Source organism: Cervus elaphus, chromosome 8 (assembly GCF_910594005.1).
Source record: "Cervus elaphus chromosome 8, mCerEla1.1, whole genome shotgun sequence".
Lineage (NCBI taxonomy): Eukaryota > Metazoa > Chordata > Mammalia > Artiodactyla > Cervidae > Cervus > Cervus elaphus.
The window spans coordinates 1,747,441-1,764,682 of NC_057822.1; the positions used below are offsets into that span (position 1 = coordinate 1,747,441).

The window sequence follows — 17,242 nt, forward strand, 5'->3', positions numbered from 1 at the left end:
GAGCACACACGGGGTGGTGTTAAAAGATTCAGAAGGCTGGGGATGAAGAAGGGTTAACTGAGGCCTCCAATTCCCCACCCGGTTCCCCAGCCCAGGCTTTGGCCCTAGGGAGCCGCCTCTTTCTGATATCACGCCTCCCTTCCTCCTTGCTGGCTTCTCACTAGATGTCATTTGCAGCTGACTGTCACCTTTTCGGTGCTCCCTGCGGAGGTCTTTTTCCTGGCTGGTATGGACCTGGACTGGAAGGAAGCGTCACCAAGGAGGGTCCTGAAACCCTGCCGGATGCCCGGCTCTGATGGCGCACAGCGGGGCTGCAGGGAGTCCAGTCAGTAAGCCTCACCTCCGCAGGCTTTCACCTGGCAAGCTCTTGCCTGCCCACTGCACTCTGATTGACAGCTGGGCCTACAGAGCAGGAATGCCCATGCAGGGATGCCTGGCGTTTACCTGAAGAACTCAGACCGACATGGGGGTCTTCCAGCTGGATGCTGCCCACCCCCCCACCCCCCCACGGCCAGGAAGGTGTTTCCACGGGGGTGCTTAGCACCTATGATGGATCTGGATTCTGTCAGCCTTTTTCTGGGCCAGAACTGGGGAGGAGGAGGGGCAGAGAAGAGACAGTCAAGGACGGCACCCCTTGGCATGGCTGGGGCAGCCCAGAAAGAAGGTTCAGGGGGAGAGGTGACCTCAAGCTGACCCTCAGCAGCTGGGAGAAGGCGGGACCTAGGTGGCTGGGGGTGAGAGGGAGCACAGAACAGCCAGGCAAGGGGAGAAGAAAGGGCCTAAGACTCCAGTGTTCAAGCCATAGCCAGCCCAATCAGCTTGGCAGCCAATTAGTCTGATTCAAAAAAAAAACCACGCAGGGACAAACTGTAATCAAACACCTATTTATAAGGGTTTATTACGATCATCATTATTATTTTACCGAGAGGATCATTCTAAAGCCTGTCAGGTGAATGTATGCTTTCAGATCTTTGTAAATGCAAATCCGTCCTTCCCCAGGGGTGGGGGGTGGGGGCTGCCCCCCAGGAAGTGCCTTGGTGAGGCTTGCAGAGGGCATCTGGGGGGACCAGCTCCCTGCCCCGGGGCATCATCGCTGCACAGGGGTCCACCCACAGCTCACTGCACTCCGGACACACGTCAAAGGGCTGCTGGAGATGGAATTAGTTTCATACCCATTGTCCATGTAGGTAAGCAGAGTCTGATAGGGCAACCCAGCAGAAATAGAGACGCTAGGAAATCACTACGCAATGCCCTGGACTACAATTCCATGCTGTGAGCTTCCCCATCTAACCTCACCCCCATCACTCTGACCTCTCCCAGGACTGGGGACCTCTCCCCACTCAGGGGACCTCAAGGCCCACAGCCAGGCCTGAGGCTCAATAGCTGGGGCGTACCCATGTGTGTGTGCGAGAGCATGTGAGTGTGTGCACATGTGTGTGCGCACATGAGCATGTGTGTGTGCACGCGAGCATGTGTATGTGCTCATGTGTGTGCACACGTGAGCATGTGTGTGTGCGTGAGCATGCGTGTGTGTGCGTGAGCATGTGTGTGTGTGTGAGCGCACGTGTGTGTGTGTGTGTAGTGGGAGGATACGGATAGATACAAGTACCAAACCCCCATGTTCAGGCCCAGGGAGAAAAGAAAATCAGATCTGCCAAAAAGGTGAAACTGGTCTCTGCCAGGAGGAAACACCCAGTTCCTTACCCATTTCTGGCTGGATCCAAGAAAGTGGTTCTTCTCGAAAGAAAGGACAAAACACAGCCCAATCCACGAGTGCCTGGGGGAAGGGCAGCCGTCATTCGGGAAGTTTCAGAACACCCGATGCCCCTCACCCTTAGTTAATAGGTGGTGGCGAGACCGGTACCCCGGGCCACACCCTGCCGGCTCGACTCCCCGGACCGACTGCCTCTCTCTCAAGTGGCAGGCGGCCTCCCTCGCCAGCCTGGGGACGAGCGCGGGGAGGGTGTCCCGGGATGGGACTCGGTGGAGCAGGATCGGACGGAGCTTGGTCTGGAGGGCAGGGCGCTCCGTCAGCTCGGGGAGGGTTACCGAGCGACAGGGGCTGCGAGCGCTTAGAGTGAGGAAGGGAGCCTGGGGAGAGGGGGTGGGCGACCCGGAGGAGGGGAGCGGGGCGGGAGGTGGGGAGCTCGCCTTCTCCCTGCAATAAATCGGCTTAGCGGCCGAGAGCCGAACGGCCCAGAAAGGATTAAAGAGAAGTCTGTATAATACAGCCGAGAGCGCGGCGGGGGGAGGGCAGGAGGGCGGGGGGCGGGGAGAGGGGGAGGGGCGGAGGGCGGGCGCGGGGAGGGGGCGCTCGCGCAGCGGAGAGAGGCGGGCGCCAGGCAGAGAGCGCGGTTCGGCTGCAAACTCCGGCGCTGCCGCCCAGCTGACTCCGGGCAGCGCTGGGCACCGCGCGCTGCCAGGGAGCCGAGAGCCGCGGCGCACCGGAGGTCGCCCCGAGAGCAGGGGTCGCGGCGCCCCGCAGAGCCCGAGCCGAGCCCGGCGCCCCGGCAGCCCAGCCGCGGCGGCATGGGGGCGCCCCCGCGGCGCCCCACGCGGCCCGCCACCGTCTCGGCCAGCGGCCGGAGGCAGGAGCGCGCCTGAGCCCATGGCGAGGGGCCCCGCCGCCGCTGCCGCCGCCGCCGCCGCCACCGCCCCGCCAGCGCCGCCAGCTCCCGGGCACCATGCGAGCCGCCCCGAGCCTCCGCGGCTGCGTCTGCCTGCTGCTCGCCGCGATCCTGGACCGGGCGCGCGGTGAGTGAGAGGGCTCCGGCCGGAGCCGGGGCCGGGGGTGCGCGGGGGCGGGCAGCGGGGGAGGGTGCCGGCCGGGGCGCCCCGGGGACGCTCGGGGTCCGAGACCCGCGCTCGGCGCGGGGGCTGCAGAGCTGGTGGGTTTGACGAGGGAGGGCGGACGTCTCCTCCGGAGAGAACGCTCGCGGGTCTGTGCCAGGGTGTGCGCGCGCGCGTGTGTATGAGCGTGTGTCTTTGTGGCGCCCGTGTGAGGGTGTCCGGGAAGGCGCTGTGCGTGGCGAGGGTGCTAAGTGCATCTGGAGGTGTGAGTGTGTGCGATGGTGTGTGAGCGAGCCCGTGTCTGGAGGGCTGTCTGGGTGTCCGTGTCAGTCACACAGAAAAGGTGTGTGTGTGAGAGGAGGAGTGTGAGCCAGAGTGTTTGGGAGTGTGAGCGGGCGCCCAGCTCCTCGGCGAGGCTGTGAAGTGGGTGAGCCTGTGTCATTGTATGTGGGAACGTGTCGAAGGGTGGGTGAGTGTGAGGTGTGGCGTGGCACGCGCGTCCCAAGTGAACGGGGCTCTTCAGGGATACAGGACAGCGGGTGACTGTATTTCCATGGGGGGTGTTGCGGGGCGCCTGTGCAGAGGAGGCGGGATGTGACCCTCGGGCCAAGAGTGTACGTTGCTCGGATGTGGAGGTGCAGGCGCGCGGGCCAGCAGTGTGTGAGTGTGCAGTGGAGCGTGTGGACCCAGTGTGGAGGGAGGCACGGACGCGTCCGGGCACGGCGGAGGTGTGAGCCGCGGTGCGTGTGTGTCCCGCGTGGACTTGGTCCCGATCGGGCTAAACCCGTTGGAAGGAGGTTCCGGGAGCGAGTGACCGGTGCCTCCGCGGCTCCAGGGTCCGGCGTTCGCGGAAGCCTCGGGGCCTCTCGGCCGGCGCCGCCGCCTGGCGAGTCTAGAGTGCTGCGGCCACCCAACCTGGCTACCCGGCGCCTTTCGGGCAGAGCCCACGCGTCCGCTCGGAGCCGGCGGGAGCGAGGCTGCGCCGGCGGAGAGCGGTGGCCCGGAGACTGGAGGTCTGCGCCCGCGGTTCGCCCCAAGCCTAGTTCCGAACCTGGACTCCCAGAACCAGGGTGTCTGGAGTCACATCCCGGCTCTGCCGCGGAGAGGGCGGGCGATGCGCGGCTCCCAAAAGTAGCCGCTATGACCGGTCGGGTCTCAGCCCCCAGTCCAGCGGGTGATGGGTATGGGAGGGTCTGTTCTTTCCCGTATGCCTTGCACTCCCGGGAGGTGCCAAACCAGAATCTGAGAGTGCCTGCCAGCAAGGGGTGCGCCCTAAAATAACCCCACCCGCTTTCACCCCGAGGTCCTTATAGAGTGCTTGGTCCGCTGACGGGAGAAACTGCAGGATTTGAGCCTGAATGGTGGTCCTGCTGGCAGAGGAGGGGGAGGGGTTGGTGTAAATCTGGAGAAATGCAAGCCCTCCACTTGGTCTGCCTATCCCTGGAACAACAGACTTTCCAAAGTGCATGGAAATCCTCCCCTTCCAACTTCGTGGCGATGGCTCCCTCCCTCGGAAGCCTCTGGAGGGAAAGGTTATATGGGGGCGGGGACGGGGTGGTGCCCGGGTGCGCGCCACGGGGAGGGCGCTGGGCTTTGTCGAAAGGCGCTTGGAGCCTTCACCTGGACACTGCAGGGAGCGGGTGTGGGGTGGTTAGGGGGTGGTTAGAGGGTGGGGGCAGGAGTGGGGCACCCCTTTTCCCTAGAACACGCAAAACCGGAGAGACTGGTCAGGGGTAAGGATGGCGACTAGATGCCGAAGGGTTTAGTGGGGAAAGCCCGCTGCGTCAGGATCCCACCGCGCGTGTTCTCCTCAGAACCTGCGAGCGGCGGTTCTTGGGGCTGCGGAGACCTGAGCGGGTGTCCTGGCTCCTCCGCCCCCGGCCCACCTCTGCAGCTGGCAGCAGGCTGGGGCGAGGGCCTCTAGGCGAGAGGAGCCGGCCTGGCCTCTGAGCTCCGCTGCCTAGCGAGAGGGAAGAGCGCCGACCCGGATCGCAGACGGGCAACTTTCCGAGCGCGGGTCGCGGGCTGAGCCGTCCCTTCGCTGCAGAGCAGATGAGAGCTCACCGGGCTTTGGTTCTCGGAGTCCGAGCCCGCGCAGGGCGGGGATACCAGAAGGGTCGGTACCCGCTGTAACAGGCCGTCTGGCCGGAGGAGGGCGCCCTTCCTGGACGTGACAGAGAGCCGCGCACCTGGCCCTTGGCAGGGCCGGGCCGCCTGCCAGCGCCTGCGTCGGAGGGCGGGCGGGCGCGGAGGGTAGGGTCCAGGGCAGGCGCCGGGAGACGCGCCTGCCCAGGGCGAGGGCGACAGCGGCCACTGCTAGGGAAGGCACGGCCCGTGCGCCGGCCCGGGTCTGCACCGACAGCTCGCGGCGCACGGGGACTCCACTTTGGAGAGGTGGGTCTGCGCCTCGGGAGGGGAAGGCAGCTGGCGGTACACAGGACCGGCCGGGCTGAGGTCTCCTGCCTCTGACCCCCGCTCCCCGATATCTGCCTCTCCAAGAGGAAAAACCCACACGGATTCTAACTCCTCAGGCCCCGTTTCACCTGGCCTGGGCACTTCTGGGAGGGCAATCCAGCACTCGTGCCCGGGCGCTGGCCCAGGAGACGGAGGGCCCCGGGGACTGGGAGCGCAGGAAGGACAGTGGTTCATAGACCTGCCTCCTCTTTCGGTCGCGGGAAGGTCTCCGCGAAGGGCAGCGGGAGGCAGGCCGAGGTAGGGCGCGCTAGAGGCCCCAGCCCTTCCACTTCCACTGGACGCCCCTCCATTTCTCTCTCGGCAGCAGCGTGTCAACGGGTGGGTGGGATGCGGGGGCTGATCGGCTGGGCCGAAGCCGCCGCCGCACCGGGACTGCAGGGGCTGCGCGCGCGCAAGCTGGTGTAAAGCCTTCATATATTTATCCGCTTCGCCAGCTCCACCCCACGCCCCGCGGGCACCGCCGGGCCCCTGCCCAGTGCTCACTCGGCGCGGGAGTTAAGGGCCCGGCCTGGACCAGGTCGCTCCGCCCCTCCTCCCCCTGCCGCCCCGCCCCCAGCCATAAACCCCACCCCTTCCCTCTCAAGATGCAAACTGGAATTTCTCCTGAGAGGCTGAACGAGTTCTTGCTTTTTAAGTGGAGAGAATGTTCGAGCTGGAAGCGACCTCCGAGATCACTTACTTCAGTGGTTCTGAAACGAGTAATTTTTAGCAGGAGAACCCTTTCAGAGTAGGAACTGATTACCGCCCCCTAAAATCTTAATGCCTTGGGCAAGATGGTAAGCGCCAAAGGACAGCTGCCCTGGTGGAAGCAGGTAATGAGACCCAGCATCGAACGATCTTTTCTCAACAGTCCCCTTAAACAATCTTAAGATTGCTCCTCTTCTGATATCAGAGCCGGGTTTCTGTTTTTTCAATAGCCAAAATTACATGGATCAGCGGCTGCGTGGCCAGCACGCGCTAGCTGCATCAGGGTGCTCATGCACTGCAAGATGGGTTTCAGCTTAAACCCACCTTTCACAGATTAGGAAGGAAACTGAGGCCTAGAATTTCAAGGTTTGTTCGTGACAGGGTGTCAGTGTCTTCCAGGTCCCGCCTGGTCCGGCCCCTGGCTCCCGCTTTCTTTCCAGCCTTCCTTGGACATGGCATGTGGGCAAGGGCTGGCAAGGTACCAGCAGTGCCTTAGATCAGCCTGCCTACCCCAGCTTTTCAGAACATCTGTCTCACACAGACCTGCATCTTGCTACAATTGGGGGCTGGGGCAGTGGGGGAAGGGTGGGAGGAGATGAAGAGACTTGTTGAGATTCTTGGGTTTTAGCAGTCCTGACTTCAAAGCTGAGACCAAACAAGGGCTGAACAAAGAGGAGGCTGGTTAGTCCTGTTCACTGGGTTTCCTGGGACCCATGGAGGCGTCTAACCTGGCTTACCACCCCGGCCACCTCTGCTCCATCCCGAGGCCACTTGAAATTCATTTATTCAGCCCTGACTGTGCCAGCTCTATGCCATATGTACTTTGTTCTTCTTATCTTCGTTAATCCTTGTAACCATCCTGAGAGTTAAGGTTATTTTCCAGATGAGGAAGCTGAGGTTCAGAGAGGTTAAGTGGTTTGTCTGAGGTCACCCAGTCGGTAAGTGGCAAGCTAAGATTCAGACCCAGGACTGTCTGTCTCTTTCCCTCTGGGCTCTGCTGTCTCCTGGTGAGAACAGGTCTCAGTCGCTTCCTCAGCGCCAGCCACATGGACAGTTGCCGTGTGTCCACTGCCCCGTCTGGCTGCCTTGCTCCTCTCCAAACCCCACTGAAATCAAATTATCCAGTGCATTTGTCTGCACAGATGGGAGATGCACACCCCTCAAAGCCCTTGTCATCATCAAGAGAATGAATGGGCATCTGTTGTGGGCAGGGTGCATCTGAAAAGAAAAAGACCTATGACCGTGACCATCGTTCCAGTGGGGTGAGAGGTCAGGCCCGTACCCGTAGAGATAAAAGACAATCCAAGTGGAAATTTGTTGATACCTGCAGGATGCCAAGTGGATTGATGTCCCCCACAGGAGGTTTGTGGGGGAAGAGTGATTTCTTCGGCGGTATTAAGGGAAGGCTTCAAAGGGGAGGGAGGACTTGGACTAGACCTTGAAGCAAGGGGAGAAGGTTAATAGGCCAAGGGGTAATGTTCCAGGGAGGGAACCCAGGTGAGCTAAGAGCCAGAGGCAGGATTGTGCCTGGTAGGGCCAGCTCAACTTCAGGGCTGTGACTTCTTGAGTCTAATGGAGGACTGGGAGAAAGAAGAGAGATATTACTGGTAGCTTCCATGTATCGCACACCTATTACATGTCCTTTATGCATTCAATGCCCTCAAGAATTCATGAGGCAGTCTCATTAGGCATGTTTTACAGATGAGGACAAGAGCCCCCTGGATACCCACCCAGCTTCCTCTTGCCATCTCTCTTTCTTGCTCCCTGTCTCTTTCCCTTCCTCTCTTCCCACTTCCTTCTTTTCTTTTCTTTCTTAAACAATGAATGAGGCTCAAAATCTTTTATAGGGGTAAGAACTGGGAGTTTCAAATGCAGGTCTAAAGCAATTCAAAGACATTTCTACTTCCAGAGGAGAGGAGAAACTATTTATTTTTTCATCACAGAAGGAGGAATGCAGCAGCCTCTACCATTAGCAAGAGGAAGCAAAGTCCCCCATTTTAAACAATAAATGTCAGTGGAAGTGAAACGTGTGACATGACTTCCTAAGAAGTATCTGTCCTCAGGATGAAGTTTCTGGGAAGGAACCGGGGGGTGAGACCCTGGAGCCCACCCTTACACTTGAAATAGGGTTCACTTGCAGAGTGGGCTCGGGACCTATTGGCCAAGATTCCCCGGATGAGCAAACAAGTGCAACATGTATGGAGCTGGAGCCGTACTGAGTAGCAGCCCAAAGCAGCGGGAAAGGACACTGACTCCCAGGAAAGGAGTCTGGCGTCTGTGTGTCCACCGGCCTCTCCTCCGTCTCCTGGCCACGTGTCGGATGTGCTTTGGGAGAGTGTGCACCACCCTCTCGTTTGCACGACATCTTGGTAGGTGGCGCAGTCAGCCAGAGCCCTCTAAGACAAGTCCGTCTGACACCTCATCCCGAGGGTCTGGACACTGACCAGAGGAAGACTGGAAACCGCCGGAAGGTCCCCTTTATTGACAGGAGCCCCCAGGACACTGTGCTCCTCTGGTTCCCAAGGCTAGTGACGGCGGGGTCTTCCTCCCGGGGGCTATGAGCAGGATGCGATGAGTCATGACACGCAGGGCTCTTAGCTCGGCCCTTGGCCTCAGATAGCTGTCATCAGTGTTAACCGTGGTTCTGTCGGAGCAGCTCTGGCTCTCGCGACGTGGGCCTCCTGACACCTGGGGCTCCAGCTTGTTCTTGCATTCCATGATTTCCCCATAATGTTCCACTAGTTACTTTTTTTTGGCTTGGGTTATCTGGAGTTGATTTCTGCCCTTTATAAGAAAAGGACCCCACTCGATACTCTCCCTAGGCGTGATCAGCCTTAGAGTTGCTGATTAGCCATTCTTGGTAACTCCTGGAGGATGGTTCACAGTTTGCTGAATGGGGGTGATCAGTTCCCCTACCTGCTCCCTGACTTCCTGGAGTTTTGAGGCATTGTTGCCTGCCCACACCCACATTAGTGCAGTTAAGACTCAAGACACAAGTTGTTTCTCCCAGTGAAGTGTGGGAGAGGCAGTCTCGCTGTGAACCTCCCATCCCCTAACCTAGTAAAATGTTCTGCAAAAGCAGAGACCTGTCCAGTTCTTACTATTGAATCTTCCTCACAAACACATGATGGATACTTAATAAAGGTTGGTTGTTTGGATGAATAAGGCATCTTTGGCCTTTGGACATGTCCTTGTGCTGGGGTACGTGGAGAGGGTTTGGGTGTGTGGCTTTCTACAGAAAATACATGCAAAGGCTTATGGCTTGTGGAATTCAGGCTGGATCCACAGATGAACTTCCTGTTGGTAAAGTTCTGCTCCTGGAACTACGTTCTGTCTTTCTTGAAGACTCAGATAATTGATGTGATGGAGACTCTGATTCCAGACATCCTAACTCTACCTGCTGGTGGTACTTGAGCATTGGCGAGATGCTTTGACCCCCATCCTTCCATTTAGATCTCACGTCAGATGTGAAGGAGGCTACTCTTGTGCTCATTGAATGAAGCAGGGAAACTGAGCCTTGGGGAAATGAAAGGATGGTGGTAGGAGGTGGCTGGGCTGGAGTCCGGGCTTGTGGCTGCAGGCTCAGCCTTCTTCCCTCCAGAATCCACTGTGCTGCTTCCTTCAGCCCCCAGGGGTCTGCAGTGAAGCAGGCCAGCTCCCCACGAGCCCACAGGCCCCTAAACTAACCAGAAAGCTTGCACCGTGAGCTGGGTGCTGACGATGCAGCCACTTTGCTGATGTGACTCCTCCATCCTCCGCTGCTGGCCATGGGGAGGATGCTGACGGGGCTGTGCTCACACCACATGGAGCCCGGAGCCCGCCGTCTCTCTGCCCCAGGGACCTGGCCTACCCAGAGATTTCTTCCCCTCCTCCCCTACTTCCGCCCTTTCTTGGCTCAAAGAGCAGACACCTGGCCTCAGCCGGCACAGCCCCGTCCACATAAACCTCCCCCCTAGTCTCTGCTTGCCCGCTTCTCGCCCTCTGCAGCCCTGCCATCCCCGCCGATTCAGGGGCCGCCTGTGCGGGCTGGCAGCGGCACTTTGGGCGACATGTTGTTTAAACAACACTCCTCTGAGGCTGGGCCTGGTCATGGGCTCGACTCCCTATTGAACAGAGAGCTGTTGAGGGCAGGCATCCCTGTCCCACTGGCTCTGGCGTGAAGCCTGGCTCCGAGCAGATCTTCAAGATGTGTTTTTTGAATGACTCACTGACGAACTGAATGAATGATGTCTCCCCTGAGCCTGGGTTTGGTCCGGACGCTGAGCCTGGGACCTGTTTCCTGGCCCTGCTCGGTCACCTCTGGAAGTCCCCTCTGGTGTGAGAACGTGTCTGTTGTCCAGCTCCGCCCGCCGTAGCTCACCCTGGCATCGTGGCTGGCGTCTGGGGGATGAGCCAACAGTGGAAGCTGGTGGGAAGACCACAAGGCTTCCTGTCTCTTCTGGGTTCTCCTTGGTTGGAGGGGCTGGTCTTCGTTGCTGGCAGGTGGGAGGCTGGGGAAGGAAGGAAGGAAACGGTGACTGTTATGTGCCAAGCCTCATGCTAGCTATATGCACACACAGTCATATGAAATGCTCCCAGAAACTCCCATTTGGGAGTTAACAGTCTCCTATTTTACAGAAGAGCAATGCGACTTGGAAAGATTATGTGATTTGCCTAAGGTCTCACTGCTAGCGGGGGGAGCGGGGGGGCAGAGCTGGATTCTCAACCCAGGCGTTGATTTACACATCTCCCCCAAAGCCCAAGTTGATCTTACTGGTAGCTTAAAGCTGACCATGGCGATTTACAGCATGGAGATGGGCAAACACTGCAGATTAGTGCTCTCCCCAGCCCAGAGCTGGTTGCTAAGCATTTACCGGCATGCCACTGGGCCTGCCCATCCTTCCTCAATCACTGTCTCTGTGTGGTCCAGCCACTTGGTATTAATATACTTTGGTTTCCATCTGAACTGGGTTCAAAGCCTGGCCCAGCCACTCCCTCGCCGAGTACACACTTGGGCAAATCAGCCCCTCTCTAGGTCACGGTGTCCCCGTCTTTTGAAGGTAGAGGGTGATGTGGAGATGAATGAAATGATCCATGAAAGCAGGCGTGCGACTGGGCCTCGGTCATTGGCCTGTCTCTGTCTCCTGGCCCCCAGGCTGAACTCAGACGGCCACGGGGTCACTCTGAAAGGCTCGGGAAGCTCCTATTCTCTCCTTCCTGTCCAGGAAGCTGCCTTTGGAGCCACGTCCAGGGATCCAGTCACTTCTGTTCATTGAGCAGCTGTCCCAGCCTTGTTCTGGATCAGCAGAGATATCCCCTAAGGAGTTTTGGCTGCTGGCAAACCCCATAGAGCATGGGCTTATTTGAGAACGATGAAAGATCATCTCTAATAAATGGCCAGTACAAGGGTACCAAGAATGAACCCTTGGAAACTGAGGGGAGTGGCCCAGGAAGGCTCTGAGGGGTTGGAACAGCCTTGACAGGTGGGGAGGGAACCCCAGGCTGGGGTGGGGGCGGTGGAGGGCCTGTGCACAGGCCTGGAGGAGGGAGTGAGCGCCCTGTTGGGCTGGGAGGCTGGGAGGCAGCTGGCCTCGCTTGAGCAGGAGGTGCTTGTTGAGAAGCTGGAAATGAGGTTAGAGCTGTTGGCAGAGGCCTGAGAGCCAGAGTGAGGGGTCTGGACTTGAGCCCAGAGGCTACAGGGGGCAGTTGAAGAGAAATGAGCGACATTCCCAGAGCAGGACTCTAGGAAGATTAATTTCGCTTTTCTGGGGCACCTGAAGCTGGACATTCTTTGGAATGCCTTTGTGTTATAAATGATGGCCCTGGGGTACCCAAAGAGACAACGGCCTCGAGGCAGAAATGCCATCGTTTGGACACTGTTCGCCTCTCCCCGCGTGTCCACACTTGGCAAGGAGGGGAGACCAGGCCCCTGCCTAGAATGGGACTGTTCCAGCTTGGGCCTGAGTCAAGAGCGGCAGGGGTGGCTTCTCCTGGGGAGAAGCTTCTAGATGCCCAGCAGGCGTGAGCTCTGAGGTCTGGCATGGGTTCCGATCCCGTCTCCCCCACGTACCCAGTGTGTGAACTCAGAGAGACTCTCTGTTGCTTCCAGCCTTGATTTCTCCAGCTGAACAGGCTGCTGATCGTGGTGGCTTCGTGGGGTGGGGGCTGCTGGGAAGGGGACATTTGCACAGTTCGGGGAGGATCTGTATGCAGGGTACCTAGCACATGGTAGGCATGTGAAAAGTTGTTGCTGTTGTTATAATGATGTTTGGAACACCCACAGGTTTGAAGAGGAAGAAGCATTTATAAGCCCCAGTGCCCAGGAGGAGGGGTACATTGTAGGTTTCCCATACAGAGTCCTAAACAAGTCCTTGGGTTTAGGGCTGCAGAGCACCGGGGCCAGGAGGGAGCTGGAGAATTAAATGCACTGTCTCCCTTCTCCCATTTAAAGCTGAGAAAACTGAGGCTGGAGAGGATCTCACACTGTGCATGACGTGTGTGTGTGTGTGTGTGTGTGTGTGTGTGTGTGTGTGTGTGTGTGTGTGTGTGTGTGTGTGTGTGTGTGTGTGTGTGTGTGTGTGTAGGCAGGGGCAGGGGGAGTCGGGGGGCAGTGCTGGAAACCAGGTCTTCTCCCTGGAGGTCCTAGGGGCAATCCCGGGGGCTCCGCCAGGCAGACCCTCCACCTCAGAGCCTCGCGTAGGGGAGCATCAGGGTCCCCAGGCTTGAGTGGGGGTCTTGGCGGCGCTCCAGCGGGGAGCAACCACCAGCCTCCGACATCACAAGAGCGACTCGGGAGTCACAGGGGGAGAGGCAGCTGAGCCGCTGGGTTCTTTGTCACTTTGCCAAAAGCTGTTCCTTCTGCCCTTTTGTTTCTCTTTCTGCAGAGACACTCAGCGCTCCTCCGATGGGGCTGTTTGTCACCAATCACTGGTGCCTCCATTATCCTCTGAGCACCATCTCTTCCTCCCGGCTCCTTAATGCTGCCCCAAAGGAAGGCGTCCATCACCCGCTGCCCTGGCATCGTGCAGGGCTGGGCGGGGGGTGGGGGCAGCCCTGGCAGGACCCTCTGATACCCTGGCAGGGTGGAGACAGAGGCTGGCACGGCCAGAGCCGGGTGGCGTTCGCGTCTCGAGCTGGTGCTCGCCGCCTGAGTGTGCAGGTTTTTGTCCAGTGAGTATTCAGGCCACACAATGAGCCAAAGCCAGGTGCCTGGTTCTACAGAAGGAGGTGATACATTGCTAACTGTCACCAGGCACCTAATGTCCCAGGCAGGGGCAGAGGGCGTGAGGTGCGGGCGGCGAAAGCAACCGCTTCACAAAGGCTTCTTTGTTTGCTCGGGCAGCAGAGAAGTGGGCCTGAGCTCAGCTTGGAGAGGAAAAGGCACCGTCAGAAGGCGAATTCCTAAGGCCTGTGGCCTGACCGTGGAGCCTGGTGGGAGGAGGGGGCAGGCAACCTGGTGGGGGAGGAATAAGGTTACTTGGCTTCCAAGGTTGCTCAGTGATAGAGAATCCGCCTGCCAATGCTGGAAACACAAGAGACCCGGGCTCGATCCCTCGGTCGGGAAGATCCCCGAGTAGGAAATGGCAACCCATGCCAGTGTTCTGGCCTGGAGAATCCCATGGACGTAAGAGCCTGGTGGGCTACAGTCCAAAGGGTCGCAAAGAGTCGGACACGCCTGAGCGTGCACAAACAGGGAAGAGAGAGTGGTTTCCGGGACAGTCCGGACGCAGAGAGCAACGCGTTGCTGCAAGAAGCAGCATAGCTCATTCCTTCACTCGCTGATTCCTCCACTGGTGCGCTGCTCCTGGCAGTCAAGCCTCATGCCGTCCTAGAAATCCAGAGGAGAAGGAATAGGCGAATTCTCGCCCTCGTGGGGCTTGCAGAGCTGTGCTCAACACGGAGCCATGTGTGACAACCCACATTTACATTAAAACGCAGCAAAGTGTCTTGGCTTTTGTTTAACCAAATTAAACAGAACTCAGTTCTTCAGCCGCATTTCAAAGGCGCAACAGCCACACGTGGCTGGTGGCTCTTGTGTTGGACAGCACAGATGTGGATAAGATGCCTCCATCATTGCGTAAGGCTGCACTGGACATCACGGGTTAGGGAAGTATCCCTCCCACTGGCAGTAAGTGACAAGGAATCCCAGAGAGGGAGGGTCTTCCCGCTTCCTTTCCCACGCCATCCTCCTCCTTGTGCCGAGGAGAGAGCCTCAGGCTGATGCCGTCAAGCTCTGATACCCTCTCGCTTGCCAATCTCTTTTTCCAACAAAACAGGTGTGGGGCAGCACGCCTGCAGTGAGCCAGAGGAAGTCAACGTTTTAATAACAGGGTTTTGTTTTCATTATGATTCTTTTTCAGTCACCCTCTGTTTAAGGCAAGTGAGACCGGTTTGCCATTTGGGGCAGTGATTTAAATTCCCTTTCCCTTTTTAAAAATGGCTCATTTAAGTTTAAAAAAAAAGAGTCAAGTTTGAGAAAAATGTTAAGTGCATCGTGGAGCAGGTGGCACGCGAACGTGGCCAATCTGGGAGGTGTGAGTGTCTGCGGTTGGGAAACCGCGGCTCCAATGGAATGACACAGGCTTTGGAGGCAGACAGAGGGGGGTTGGTGTTTCGGTGCCGCTGTTGGTAAGCTCTGTAATTTGGGGACAATTTATTTCCCTCCCGATCAACCAGGTTCCAGAAGGAAACAGCAAGCTCAACCTGGGGGGTCCGTGAAGGGCTTCTTTAAGGGACTACCAGGTTTGATCCCTGGCCCGGGAAGATCCCCTGGAGAAGGGAATGGCAATTCACACCAGTATTCTTGCCAGGAGAATCCCATGGAGTTTAGCGGGCTACAGTCCATGGGATCTCAAAGATACTGGGACAGGACTGAGTGACTAACACTTCCGCTTCTCACTGGTTTTAGGGTTTAGTGGGGGCACAGGGGGTGGGGCAGCCCTTGGGGCCAGGATCAGTGGGGAGTTACTACCGCCCGCAGACTGGAAGAAGGGCTGAGAGGAGAGGGCTGCGGGCAGGACTGGGGCCCTGGGTAGAGGGATGCAGCCAACTCTTGGGGACCTGGCAGGGAGCTGGAGGGAGAAACACCCCAATTTCATCCCCCTCCTGCCTTTGGGTCTCTTGCTCATACCGCAGATGGACAAAACTCAGTTGGATGCCCTTGCGGTTGGGCTGCCAGGCACAGAATAGGTGGGGAAGGGGAGAGTGACCTGGGGAGCAGATAGCAGAGACCTGGCTCCATCCTGCCCAACCTCAGCGTTCCCGCCTAGAAAGTAGGGTTGTACGTGCCAGCTGAGTTGCTGACATGATGGAATGAGACAGTGTGCCTTGCTCATAAGTGATCGGTCGCTACTTATACTAATAACAATTGCCGTAATTAAAGGCTTGCCCTTATGCCCCATCCTGTGCTGGATGCTGGATTTTCCTGAGCCGAAATGTAGCTCGTGAGTCTGGGGCTTTAGGAATGGGGAGCTGGCCTCCCAAGGGCACATGAACTTGAAGGGACGGGTAACTCTGGGAGAGCATTGCCGTCTGTTGAGAGGGAGCGCTTGCACCCCTCTGCTGCTGGTGCAGACCATGGGGACGTGTCATCTCTGCCCGAGACTCTTCAACGTCCCCACACCTCCCTGTCCCGTGGTCCATCTCGCTGATTGATCACTCCGCCCCAGGGCGCACTGGCGCTTCGCTCCCCAGTCTATTTTCCACCCTATTTCCCACAAAGAGGTTCTTTCTCTTCAGATCCATTTAGATCATCTTTCTTGCCATCCCCACCAGCTCTTACCATGTGCGGTCCGGTCCACATTTGTCATGAACGGCCCCAGAGCTCCTTCCTTGCAGGGTGAAGGCGGGTGTTCTCCACCTCTGAGCTCGTCTTGCTGGGGCTGCTCCTGCCCCTGCAGGTGGGGGAGGAGGGAATTAGCAGCGAGTTAGCCCTTTGGATCACCAGACCATTTATCCTGCACCTGAAAGCTAACAGTGCCAATTCCATATTTAGAGGGATCTTTTCAGCGAGTAGCTGGAGTTTCAGGGGTGGCTGGCTTCTAAATGGAGTGACTATTTCTTGGGAAAACTTCCACCCACAGTCCCTTTGGTTTGCTGCTCCTGAATTGGCTCAGGGTACACTCCTCGGGTCCCTCTATTTTCCTTTGTCCAGCCCATTTTTTCCATCCACCTTGACTGTTCAAATTGACTTTGACGAGGACGAATTTTGCCAGTTGAAATTCGAGACGCTTCGCCATCCGGTGCTGTGCTGAAATTGCCGTGACAAATATCAGCAGCGGTTTCTTCCCTGGCTTATTCTCTGAGGTGCTCCGGCCAAGACAGAGTGCCCCTGCCCCGCACCCCCGTGCCGTCTGCCCCCCAGCCCGGCTACCTGCCCCGTCCCCACGCAGCTCAGTCTCAGCCCTGCCTACTGACTCAATGGCAATGTGACCCTTTGGGAGCGGAGGGTCAATCACTCAATGGGGATCAATATTCCTTAGGAAAATCTCCACCAGCCGTCCCCTGGGATCTCAGCGTCCACGTTAGTCCAGGTGACATTCCTTTGTTCAGCCGCCCTTCCATCTACCTGACTGCTCACTTTGCCTTAGAAGAGGTTCGTTTCCAGTCGAACGTGGAGCCAGGCCCTGCAGGCTGGACCTCTGTGTGTGGGCTGCGGGTGCCCACCCGCCCATCACAGCGCCGGGGGCCCGGGTCTCAGGGGCAGCTGTATCACCTGCCGTGCTCACGTCCCGGGTGGTGGAGTGTGGCTCGGAACCATCCCAGGGTACACTGCGGACGCTGCCAGATCTCAGTCACCTCCTTCGTGACTTTATCTCCATCCCACACAGATTGTTTCTTACATCATGATCGTCTTAAAATCAAATTTAAATCGATTCCCTCTTTTTTTCACTGGTGCAAAGGTGTAATGTATAGGCCTGTGGCGCTGAATACATCTTTTTTCTTAATCCACATTAAAATGAAGGTGACCATTTGAATTTTTAAAAAGGCTTCCCTGTATCACGTGACCTCATGCCGTGGGCGACAGTGGGAAGCCCTGGCTCAGTGGGAAGGAGACCAGTCTCAGAGTGACGAGCCCCAGGATCTGGTTTCAGCTCCGCCGTCAACTTGCACCATCACTTGCTCCTCTCCCCATCTTACCTTAGGTCCCTAAAGCAAAGAACTGAGTCTGGATGGCCCAATCCCAGGAGTCTTTGGTGAGTAGTAAGACTGGGAAGGAGAGTCCTGTCTAGGTCCAAAATACCTCCTTTAAGACGTATTTGGGGACTTCTCTCATGATCCGGTCATTAAGAATCCTCCTTGCAATGCAGAG

General features: G+C 57.9%; 1 protein-coding gene across 1 annotated transcript in view; it reads left to right on the top strand.

Annotated features, from left to right (window-relative positions):
* Positions 1-2,187: 2,187 nt before the first annotated feature.
* The window catches only part of IGSF21 (immunoglobin superfamily member 21), a 270,299-nt gene continuing 255,244 nt past the window's right edge, over positions 2,188-17,242 (top strand). The window contains exon 1 of the mRNA XM_043908963.1: positions 2,188-2,754. Coding sequence (XP_043764898.1) covers positions 2,685-2,754 — 70 coding nt within the window. The 5' untranslated portion in view covers positions 2,188-2,684. The remainder of the gene's footprint in view (positions 2,755-17,242) is intronic.